The sequence below is a fragment of the Oncorhynchus nerka genome, linkage group LG20 (genome assembly GCF_034236695.1).
Source record: "Oncorhynchus nerka isolate Pitt River linkage group LG20, Oner_Uvic_2.0, whole genome shotgun sequence".
Taxonomy (NCBI): Eukaryota; Metazoa; Chordata; class Actinopteri; order Salmoniformes; family Salmonidae; genus Oncorhynchus; species Oncorhynchus nerka.
The window spans coordinates 89,145,982-89,158,029 of NC_088415.1; the positions used below are offsets into that span (position 1 = coordinate 89,145,982).

The window sequence follows — 12,048 nt, forward strand, 5'->3', positions numbered from 1 at the left end:
CAATAACATATCAGTATAAATCATTAACAATGGTATACTGTAGCCACAGTTCTTTTGTCTGTAAATATCTTGAATGAACCGTTATGGTTTGACGGCATTCCATTTTTTTACCAAACTTGTGCACACATTAGAAAATAAATGATACTGTCATCAGTATCATTTCCATAGGATTGCAGCTTATTCTTTTTCTCTACAAAATATTGTAAAAAGTTCAATAAACTTTACTCGGATGAATAGCTGCTCATTTTGGTGCTCTCAAGGAGTTGTTCAACCTTTTGAGCAGAGGCTGAGGGCTCTGTGATTGGAACTGCTATCTTTACCCACACCAGACGTGTGCATGTGTGCACGTGTGCGTCGTGTGCACGTGTGTGTCATGTCCTCTGTGAACATAAACAGAAAACTAAGATTTGCCCACACTGACCCACTTCCTCTTCCTCTGATGTGCGCCATTCTCTTCTGAATGTAAACAGATGGCATTGTTCACCAATAGAAATGTCAGGTCACAATGACATGTTTGTTGACAATGCTATGGCAATATTATGGACATTGATACGGTGTACATTTTAGGACATACCAACTTTCAATGACATTATACTTCCTATGATGGAAGTCGCTACTCCCATATGCAGCTATTACCTCTTTTATAAACTGGGGGGTTCGAGCCCTGAATGCTGATTGGCTGACAGCCGTGGCAAATCAGACCGTATACCACAGGTATGGCAAAACATTGCCTTTTAATGCTGTAATTACATTGGTAACCAGTTTAGAATAGCAATAAGGCACCTCGGGGGGCTTGTGGTATGCCGGCCAATATACCACGGCTAAGGGCTGTATCCAGGCACTCAGCGTTGCGTCGTGCTTAAGAAAGGCCCTTACCCGTGGTATATTGGCCATATACAACATATTGCCTAAGTATACCATCAGTATACCACCACCATGGGACATATTGCCTAAGTATACCATCAGCTCCCAATAGAGTTGCAGACGTTTTGAGTGTTGTTGTTGTTGTTGATTGTGTTCAAAGACAGTGTGCAGGAAAAAATGTGACCTTTCTTTCCTGGAAGCTATTTCAAGTTGACCACAGGATAATGTAATCTTAGAGTCAGATGAAGCAGAAGAAGCACACAGCAAAACAAACATATATATAGAACGGTCAGAAATGATTCAGACTCCTTGACTTTTTCCACATTTTGTTACGTTACAGCCTTATTCTAAATTGGATTTAAAAATGTTTTTTTCCCCCCACCCTCATCAATCTACACACAATACCGCATAAGGACAAAGCAAAAAACAAGGTTTTTTAGAAATGTTAGCAAATTCATAAATACATGGAAATATCACGTTTATATAATTATTCAGACCTTTTACTCAGTACTTTGTTGAAGCACCTTTGGCAGCGATTAAAGCCTCAAGTTTCTTGGGTATGACGCTACAAGCTTGGCACACCTGTATTTGGGGAGTTTCTCCCATTCTTCTCTGCAGGTCCTCTCAAGCTCTGTCAGGTTGGATGGGGAGCGTCGCTGCACAGCTATTTTCAGGTCTCTCCAGAGATGTTTGATTTGGTTCAAGTACGAGCTCCGGCTGGGCCACTCAAGGACATTCAGAGACTTCCCGAAGCCACTCCTGCGTCGTCTTGGCTGTGGGCTTAGGGTCGTTGTCCTGTTGGAAGGTGAACCTTCACCCCAGTCTGAGGTCCTGAGCGCTTTGGAGAAGGTTTTCTTCAAGGATCTCTCTGTACTTTGCTCTGTTCATCTTTCCCTCAATCCTGACTAGTCTCTCAGTCCCTGCTGCTGAAAAACATCCCCACAGCATGATGCTGCCACCACCATGCTTCACCGTAGGGATGGTGCCAGGTTTCCTCCAGATGTGACGCTTGGCATTTAAGCCAAAGAGTTCAGTCTTGGTTTCATCAGACAAGATCATCTTGTTTCTCATGGTCTGAAAGTCCTTTAGGTGCCTTTTGGCAAACTCCAATGGGTTGTCATGTGCCTTTTACTGAGGAGTGGCTTCCGTCTGGCCACTCTACCATAAAGGCCTGATTGGTGGAGTGCTGTAGAGATGGTTGTCCTTCTGGAAGTTTCTCCCATCTCCACAGAGGAACTCTGGAGCTCTGTCAGAGTGACCATTGGGTTCTTGGTCACCTCCCTGACCAAGGCTCTTCTCCCAAGATTGCTAAGTTTGACCCGGGCAGCCAGATCTAGGAAGAGTCTTGGTGCTTCCAAACTTCTTCCATTTAAGAATGACGAAGGCCATTGTGTTCTTGGAGGCCTTCAATGCTACAGAAATGTTTTGGTACCCTTCCCCAGATCTGTGCCTCGACACAATCTTGTTTCGCAGCTCTACAGACAATTACTTCAACCTCGTGGCTTGGTTTTTGCTCTGACATGCACTGTCAACTGTGAGACCTTACATAGATAGGTGTGTGTGCCTTTCCAAATCATGTCCAATCAATTGAATTTACAATAAGAGGACTCCAATCAAGTTGTAAAAACATCTCAAGGATTATCTATGGAAACAGGATGCACCTGAGCTCAATTTCAAGCTTATGTAAATAAGGTATCTGTTTTGTTATTTTTTATTTTATTTTGTTTTATCATTATAAGGTATTGTGTGTAGATTGAAAAAATGATTTCATCCATTGTAGAATAATGCCGTAACGTAATAAAATGTGGAAAAAGGGAAGGGGTCTGAATACTTTCCGAATGCACCGTAAGACTGTAAACACCACACAGTTTTGAATGTATATATTTGTTATGTTCTCTGTCCTTTGAAATGGTTTAAAATCTGCCCTCTGCTGCTCCCACTGTTACAACTTTTTGGAAACCCACCAAGTCTGGTTATTCTGTTACAATGGCTTCACCGTGTTGACCTTTAACCCCCGATCATAGACAGCAGTCACGAGTTGTTGTGTTGTTATACCAGTTTCATTGCATAGTATTGATTGCAACACGTTTCTCATCACATCTCAGTATTACCAAATCAGCTGTGCCAAACACAGTGATGTAAGAATAGGTTACATATCTAATGGCATTAACAATCATGTTTTGAATTTAACTTTACCCCCCCATTGATCTGTTTAATATCACTTTATTTTAACCCTTTGTCATACAGTCATCATAACACTATCATAATGATGGCATAACAGATGTTATAAACAGTCAAGTTGGTGTCAGCTCATGGCAACTGGCTTTACACTCTCAGGACACAAACTGTTATCTAGGTATTTGTATTTATTATGGATCTCCATTAGCTAGTGCCAAGGCACCAGCTACTCTTCCTGGGTTCCAGCACAATTAAGGCAGTTATACATTTTAAAAACATTACGATACATTCATAACAGATTTCACAACATATTAAGTGGGTGCCCTCGGACCTCAACTCTACTACTACTTATCTATAACACAAAATACATGTGTACATGTGTATTGCATATGTTATCTTGTGTTTGTATGCATGTGCCTGTGTTTGTGTTGCTTCACAGTTGAGGTTTAGGGTTTAGTGAATGATTTGTCCCAAATACAATGCTTTTAGTTTTAGAAATATTTAGGACTAACTTATTCCTTGACACCTGTTCTGAAACTAACTGCAGCTTTTTGGTAAGTGTTGCTGTCATTTCAGTCCCTGAGGTAGCTGACGTGTATAGTGTTGAGTCATCTGTATACATGGACACACTGGCTTAATCAAAGCCAGTGTGGCATGTCGTTAGTAAAGATTGAAAAAAGTAAGGGGCCTAGACAACTTCCCTGGGGAATTCTTGATTCTACCTGGAGTTTGTTGGAGAGGCTTCCATTAAAGAACACCCTCCGTGTTCTGTTAGACAGGCAACTCTTTATCCACAATATAGCAGGGGGTGTAAAGCCATAACACATATGTTTTCCCAGCAGCAGACTATGATTGATAATGTCAAAAGCAGCACTGAAGTCTAACAAAACAGCCCCACTATCTTTTTATCATCAATTTCTCTCAGCCAATCATCAGTCATTTGTATAAGTGCTGTGCTTGTTGAGTATCCTTCCCTATAAGAATGCTGAAATTCTGTTGTCAGTTTGTTTACTGTAAAATAGCATTGTATCTGGTCAAACACCATTTTTTGACAAAGGTTTACTAAGGGTTGGTAACAGGCTGATTGGTGGGCTATTTGAGCCAGTTAAGGGGACTTTACTATTCTTAGGTACAATAAGGGAATTACTTTTGTTTCCCTCCAGGCCTGAGAGCACACACTTTTTAGTAGGCTTGAATTGAAGATTGTAGGTAAGCTATTGGTTAGCAAGTTTGCTAACCAACCAAGAAACAGTGTCTATACACTGTGTCGTGTCTTTACAGTGGTTATAGGCTTTATCATCATTATAAGCAGTCCCTTATGATGAAGAGTTCAAGTAAAGTTTAGAAAGATATCTTATTACAGTGTAGAGTAGACACACACACACACACACACACACACACACACACACACTGAGACACACACACACACACACTGAGACACACACACACTGTGACACACACACTGTGACACACACACTGAGACACACACACTGAGACACACACACACACACTGAGACACACACACTGAGACACACACACTGAGACACACACACTGAGACACACACTCTGTGACACACACTCTGTGACACACACACTGAGACACACACACACACACACACTGAGACACACACACAGTGACACACACACTGTGACACACACACTGTGACACACACACTGAGACACACACACTCTGAGAGACACACACTGTGACACACACTCTGAGAGACACACACACTTATGTCTAATTTCCATTAAGTTATACTACTTTTCCTGCCCATGTTTTTCAGTATGTCTTGGCCCTAAAGGATGTGCAGATTGATATGAGAGACAGGTGATATATCAGTAGCTGTTGCAACGGAGGCCTGAAAGGCGAGTCAAGGCAGGCATGACAGTGTCGAATCACCATATAACGTACAGCTGGTAGCATCCAGGGGTTATTCAGGCAGAACCGATTATAGACGTGAGCCGAGACGGGATGATATTACTAGACTAGGCATTTTGAAATGACTTCACAAAGAAGGGAGGACCAAGGCTCTTCATATAATTAATACAAAAATGCCTTTATTTGTATGACAATGGAAACAAAGATGAAAAAAAAGTCTGACGCGTTTCGGCCGCATGGCCTTCGTCGGGGAGTACAAAGATATGATAATACAATGTCTTCTTCTGAACAGCTTTTTCCAATCAACCCTGATTTGAAGAGGGAGTGGTTCCATAATTAATGTTGATAGGCCCCATGTACATTACGAAATTCTAAATATTTTCAAAGTGTTGTATCGCAAACACACACACAAAGGTATTTGGAACCGTGCCTACAACTAAACATACCCTCGGTGCATTGTCATGTCTTCAGTTCATCTGGTTGTTTAAACGACTCAATCGTCACATTGACAGCAGGCCTGACACTGTGGTACTCTTGAACGGTAAGAAAACAAAAGTATGGTAAACACCTCGAGCAATTCTTAACTTGACAGCATCTGGTTGGAGTGTATCACCTTACCCTTCTGCTCCAGTGTCGACCCCGGCGCCTCGACAAGTAGAGACAGACATCTACTAAATCACCATATCATATATAATAACGTATAATAAGGATCCCGGAGAAGGCACAATAGGATTCTACAACCACCCATGTTGTAGCCTTATGTTACAGTGTCTTTTTGAAAACACCTACTGTATAGGCTTCGACAGCTCTTTATGCAATGCTGGTTTGCATCCTTCCCCTCTAATCAGGGAATGATTTAGACCTGGGACACCAGGTGAGTGGACTCTCTGGCCAAAGTGTGTGGGTTCTAGTCAATCAACTACAGTAATGTAATGAAATGGTAACCATCGTAACCATGGTGCCTGAAGTAACAAACCTAAGTAGTTTAGCACAGCATAGGTGTCACGTCCTGACCTTAGTTCCTTTTTTATGTCTCTATTTTGGTTTGGTCAGGGCGTGAGTTGGGGTGGGCATTCTATGTTTTGTTCTATGTTTTGTACTTCTATGTGTTTGGCCTGGTATGGGTCCCAATCAGAGGCAGCTGGCAATCGTTGTCTCTGATTGAGAACCATATTTAGATAGCCTTTTTCCCACTGGTGTTTGTGGGTAGTTGTTTTCTGTGTCTGCACCAGACAGAACTGGTTCGTGTTGGTCTATTTTTGTTATTTTGTCTTAGTGGTCTGAGTTAAAATAAATATTAACATGGACACTTACCACGCTGCGTTTTGGTCCAATCTTGACAACTCTTCATCAGACGAAGAGGATCGTTACAATAGCCCTTCATTCCTAATCCTAACAGGAGGGAAGAGATTGTGTGTGCGTGCGCGTGTGCGTGTGCGTGTGTGTGTGTGTGTGTGCGCCCTTGGCAAAAAAAGCATAATGCACCTTCTTATGTTTATACTACAGTCAAGAAATCCAAAGCACATGGCTGTCATCCTGGAGATTTTGGGGATCTCTGAAATGAACTGTAAATCAGTATGTGAACAAAAGGTGTCCTGAGAAAGCGTTCTTTTGGCATAGATCTCAGATGAATGGAGACTTCTGCTGAGAATAAAAGGGATTTCCTATGACTCATCCATTGTATACAGGCAGCTACACATCTTCATATACGACTAAAATCCCCGAGAAGTTGCATGAGGTTGTATGCACGCTGCAGGTTTGCTTTAGCGAGACGCGGCAAAACACGCAAATGAGCACTACAGAATATCACCCTGCTTTGCAACCTGACGTCAATTGTGGTTTAACTGAAACCTTTATAAGCCTCTGGAGAGCAAACAGTTGCCAGACAGTTCTCTAAAGCAACTCCGTGATAAGGAAGCAACCAACAAGCATCTTGAATTTAAGCGCCTGTTTGACATCTCACTAGCAGAGGACAACTGTAAGTAAAATTGTCTGAACAGCTGGTCTCGTGTAGTGTTCTCAAATGTATTAACATTTAAGATAGCAGATTTGAAATGTAAGTATAAAGTATCTACTTCATCATGCTATACTGCACTGTGTGTTATTTTCCTGACTAATCTGTTGTTTCTCTCCCGTCTCTTTTCAGATGCCAGTTATAGGTGACATGGTGACTTCACCAATGGATTCAGAGGTAAACAACTTGTACACTATATATATATATATATATATATATATATATATATATAATTTGTTGTACTTTTTTATAGCATTTGTGTAAAATATTGTGTGTTTTATATTGGTAGGAAATAGCAACAAAAAAAATCACATTACATTTTTATAATTTTTATTCATAACAGTTAAATGACATGTATATCGATGTTTTGCCCCCGTGCTCTTATGAGATACAATGTTGGAGACCCCTGGTCTATATAAGTATGTGTACAGTATATTGGCACCATTGCACTTTTCTTAAATAATTCCCTATTTCTTCTATAAGTACTTGGAATTGAACAAAAAACGTTTGGTCTCCCCACCTGATTGGATGTTAAACATTGTAAAGTTAAGTTGACCATTTTAATTTTGAAAATAAAGACAAATGGCATGGACACAATTATTGGCACTTCGGAGCTAGTACTTGGTTGCGTAGCCATTGGCCAAGATAACTGCCAACAAATGCTTCTTGTAGCCATCAATGAGCTTGCTGAACTTTTCTATTGGCAATTTGGCCCACTCTTCGACAGAAAACCGCTCGAAATCTTCAATGTTTAAGGGGTCCCATTCACCAACTGCTGTGTTCATCTCTCGCCATAGATTATGGATGTGATTCAGATCTGGACTCTTCACTGGCCACTCCAGGACAGTCCAATGTTTTTTCTAGAACCTTTCCAGGGTGCTTTGGGGTTGTTGTCCAATCGAAGACCCAAAACCTTTAACAGAGACACAGTTTTTTGGACACTGGGTTGAACATTGCAAGCCAAAATAATCTGCTGATTTCACGACGTCTTGCACACATTCAAAGCCCCTAGTACCAGAGGCAGCAAAGCAATCCATTAGCAGCATCAAATCTGATTGTAGAGGAAGGTATTTTTTCTTTGAACGCTTCATTTGGTCGTTGGTTAAACAAGAAGAAGACCACAATGCCGAAGGAAACTGATTGAACTTCTCAAAAACCCACTTAAACAAGCCTACACCCCACAAAAAAATGTGTGGACCAATTAAACAAAATTAGAGCGCTTTGGCAATACAAATCAGCGCTGTGTTTATTGATGGCCAAATGAAGAATTCAATGAAAAGAACACCCACCTTACAATCAAAGATGGGGGAGATTTAATGATGCTTTGGGGTTGCTCTGCTGCCTTTGGTATTGGGGGCCTTGAACGTGCACAAGGCATCATGAAATCAGCAGATTATCTGGTGTTTTGTAGTCAACCAAAAACTGGGTCTCCATTGACGGTTGTGGGTCTTCCAGCAGGACAACGACACCAAACACACATAAAAAAAATCCCATTGGAATGGTTATGAAAATATGCTGGACTGTTCTGGAGTCCAGATCTGAATCACATCCAAAACGAGATCTGAAAACAGCAGTTGGTGGAGGGCACCCTTCAAATATTGATGGATTTAGAGCAATTTGATGTTGAAAAGTCACATTTTCAGTAGAAAGGTGCAGCATGCTCATTGACGGCTACCAGAAGCGTTTGTCTGCAGTTTTGTCCAAAGGCTGTGTAACCAAGCACTAGCTCTGGGGTTGCCAATCATTTTGTTCTTTTTTAGGAAAACTGATTCCGCCATAGTGCAGAGAGAAACATTTTGAGTTTTATAATGCTATTCTACACATTTTGTCATGAGGCTGAGAAAACATTTAGCATTTTCAAAGCTAATTTCCTGCAATGAAACATATTTTGTTATCATATGCTATTTGGTGGCCCCCATACCTCCAGGGGACCCCCAACCCCCCTGCGTTCTTGTTTGGTAATCCGGCCCTGATTTAAAATGGCCAAGTTTGCAAAAATAAAATGTATTCTGCAATTTGAGAATCTGACAAAGTTATTATAATTTTTAATTTTTAATTTGACAATAAATGGGAAAATATTTAAGAAACGTGTGCCAATATTTCTGTCCGCAACCGTATATTCTGTTCATAATTTACTGGCACAATTGGTCCACATGTCCAACAAGCTATGTTGTCCTGTCTTACACACAGGTGTATGACTACGACTCCAGCTTCACCCCTACGGTTGGTGAGGATGGTCTGGATGACTTTATGTGTGACAAATCTGCCGTTAGGGCTTTCAGAGGCCAGTATGAACCGCCTCTCTACTGGTCCATCGTCATCCTGGGAGGCCTGGGTAACCTGACCGTGGTGTGGATCTACCTGCACTTCCGCCAGCGTCTCAAGACCATGACCGATGTCTACCTGTTGAACCTAGCTGTGGCCGACCTCTTCTTCTTGGGCACTCTACCCTTATGGGCCGTGGAGGCCAACCAGGGATGGAGCTTCGGCTTGGGCCTCTGCAAGGTCACCTCTGCCTTCTACAAGATCAACTTCTTCAGCAGCATGCTGCTGCTCACCTGCATCAGTGTCGATCGCTACGTGGTCATCGTCCAGACCACCATGGCCCAGAATTCCAAGAGACAGCGGCTGAGTTGCAGCAAGTTTGTGTGCGCCTGCGTCTGGCTACTGGCCGTGGCTTTGGCCCTGCCCGAGTTCATGTTCGCCAACGTCAAGGAGCTGGATGGCCGGTTCTACTGCACCATGGTCTACTGGAGTAACCAGAACAACCGCACCAAGATCCTGGTTCTGGGGCTTCAGATCTGCATGGGCTTCTGCCTGCCCCTCCTGGTGATGGTGTTCTGCTACGCCGGCATCATCCGCACCCTGCTCAAAACCCGCAACTTCAAGAAGCACAAGGCGCTGCGCGTGATCATGGTGGTGGTGGCTGTGTTTGTCCTCTCCCAGTTGCCATATAACAGCGTGCTGGTGGTGGAGGCCACCAAGGCGGTCAACAGCACCGGAATGGACTGCGATGCGGAAAAGCGTTTCGACGTGGCCGGCCAGGTACTGAAGAGCCTGGCCTACATGCATGCCTGCCTCAACCCCTTCCTGTATGTATTTGTGGGCGAACGCTTCCGCAGAGACGTCCTCAAGCTTATCCGCATCTACCACTGCTGGCCGGCCCAGGGGATACTCAGCAAGATCCAGGGAGGACCTGGCCGCTCATCGGTCATGTCTGACACGGACACCACACAGGCACTCTCGCTTTGAAGGCACAGTCATAGTACAACCTTTTGCGTGCGACCAGAAGTCCCTCATAACAATCGAGGGGCTGTGCAACCACGCTCTGTTCCACAATGCCATGTCTGGTAACGGAAAGGTCTGGTAACAGAAAGGTCTGGTAACAGAAAGACAAACCAATATGGCTAACAGTCCCAGTGAGAGAGGTTGTACTGTCGTCGCCGCCCCCCCCCCCCCCCCTCCCCCGGTTGCCCACTCTTGCATCAGACTTAGACTTCTTTGGTTATCTGACCATAGCTGAGGCTGAGGCAGTGACATGGGGAGAAGAGGTCCCTTTCTGAGAGCTGGAGAAACTCTTGGCTCTTGTGTACGTTGCTGAAAGCATTGGTCATGATAGGACTCTTCTTTGGCTGGTCTAAAGACCTTCTCAGTTTTAGCTGATGACCACAAAGGATGGACAGTCGAAGTCTGGTTGAGGGTTTGTGTTTGACGATTCCAGTGATGGGAAAAGAGCTAACCATGACAGCATTGGGCCTGTACTGGTACAATGCATTTTCATTGGTCTTTATGGTTCTGTAAAGTCAGCCAGGCTGTTTTGTGCCTTGTTATTGTTGCATTTGTTTAGAAAGTACAGAGATGGGAAAGAGAGAACACGTCTTTTCTTTACAATGATGGTTTCTGTGACAGAATCACCATTGTGGGTTATCTCCATTGTGGGCAAGTGCGGCCTCTATCCATCTCTATATTATAAAGTTAATTGGCAATATTAACTAATATTGATATTAGTTCATCAATCTCTTTGGTCGGACCGTATCAATGAGCTGATCAATTATTTGAGACACTTTCTAAGTAGGAAAGCCCTTATTTGTGACGAGTATGTTTAGCTTTCACAGTGCGAGTGAACAAGTGTCATGAACAAAAAAGTTGTATAAAATATCTTTGATCGTGACTGTAATTACTGTAAATAAACAATGCATTTTTTAAAAATATATATTTTTAGGTCACTGTTATTGAATTTTCCAAATTTGGTAACGATTTACTTCGACTACATATTCATGTTTTAAATTGTGTATAATTGTATGTTCTGTATTGATCTCAGGACACATTTGCAAATGAGACTTAGGTCTCAATGTGAATTTTCCTTAGTTTAAAAAAAAGCGCTATAAGATATGCTATGGATATATTTCATTAACCTGTAATAATGCAGTTGCACATCTATAAGCGTCTCATGAACGTGTTATAACAGGTCCTAACTGCATTATTACATGTTAATTAAATATATCAATAGCATATCTTATAGGGCATTTTTTTATTTAACCAAGGACAAACACATTGAGACCTAAGTCTCATTTGCAAATGTGTCCTGGGAACAATACAGAAAATACAATTAAACACAATTTAAAACCCACATTTTTAATAAATGGCTAATATTATATACACAATAAACAATCAAACAAAGCAAACACATTTATCAATGTAAAAATGTCTTTCTCCTAAACTGACCTAGAGACAACAATCCAAATGAAACATTAATTGGAGATTATTCCACATGACAGGGGCCTGGTAGGAAAAGGCAGATTTACCCAACTCTGTGGAGTCTCCAGCATTTAGCACCTTAACTGTTTTCCAAAATGTAGATTCAATTATGTCATCCTATGCAAGAGCTCATATTTAGGTATCTTAGTAGATGTAATTGCACAATGACATAGTAATGTTATCCTTATGGCTGTTTTCAAAATGTGCTTATGCCATACCAGTGTTAGTGAATATTCCAAAAGACCAAAGTCCGTTTTGAAAATGATGCTTATATATAGCCTGTACCAGCCCCATTTCCCCCCCACCGGACGGTATAGGCCTGTGACTTACCTTCTTCTTCTTCTTCTTCTTC

The 12,048-nt window shown here is 42.0% G+C and overlaps 1 protein-coding gene across 1 annotated transcript; it reads left to right on the plus strand.

Annotated features, from left to right (window-relative positions):
• Positions 1–6,724: 6,724 nt before the first annotated feature.
• On the plus strand, positions 6,725–11,149 carry LOC115103379 (C-C chemokine receptor type 9-like). The gene is made up of 3 exons (XM_029624286.2): positions 6,725–6,902; positions 7,071–7,115; positions 9,129–11,149. Exons 2-3 carry the CDS (start codon positions 7,071–7,073, stop codon positions 10,188–10,190), a joined length of 1,107 nt encoding a protein of 368 aa, XP_029480146.1. The 5' UTR covers positions 6,725–6,902; the 3' UTR covers positions 10,191–11,149.
• The last annotated feature ends 899 nt before the right edge of the window (positions 11,150–12,048 follow it).

Coding starts and splice junctions, on each gene's coding strand:
- LOC115103379 (XM_029624286.2), top strand. CDS start 7,071: ATGCCAGTTATAGGTGACATGGTGACTTCACCAATGGATTCAGAG. Junction 7,116..9,128: donor CTTCACCAATGGATTCAGAG/GTAAACAACTTG, acceptor TCTTACACACAG/GTGTATGACTACGACTCCAG.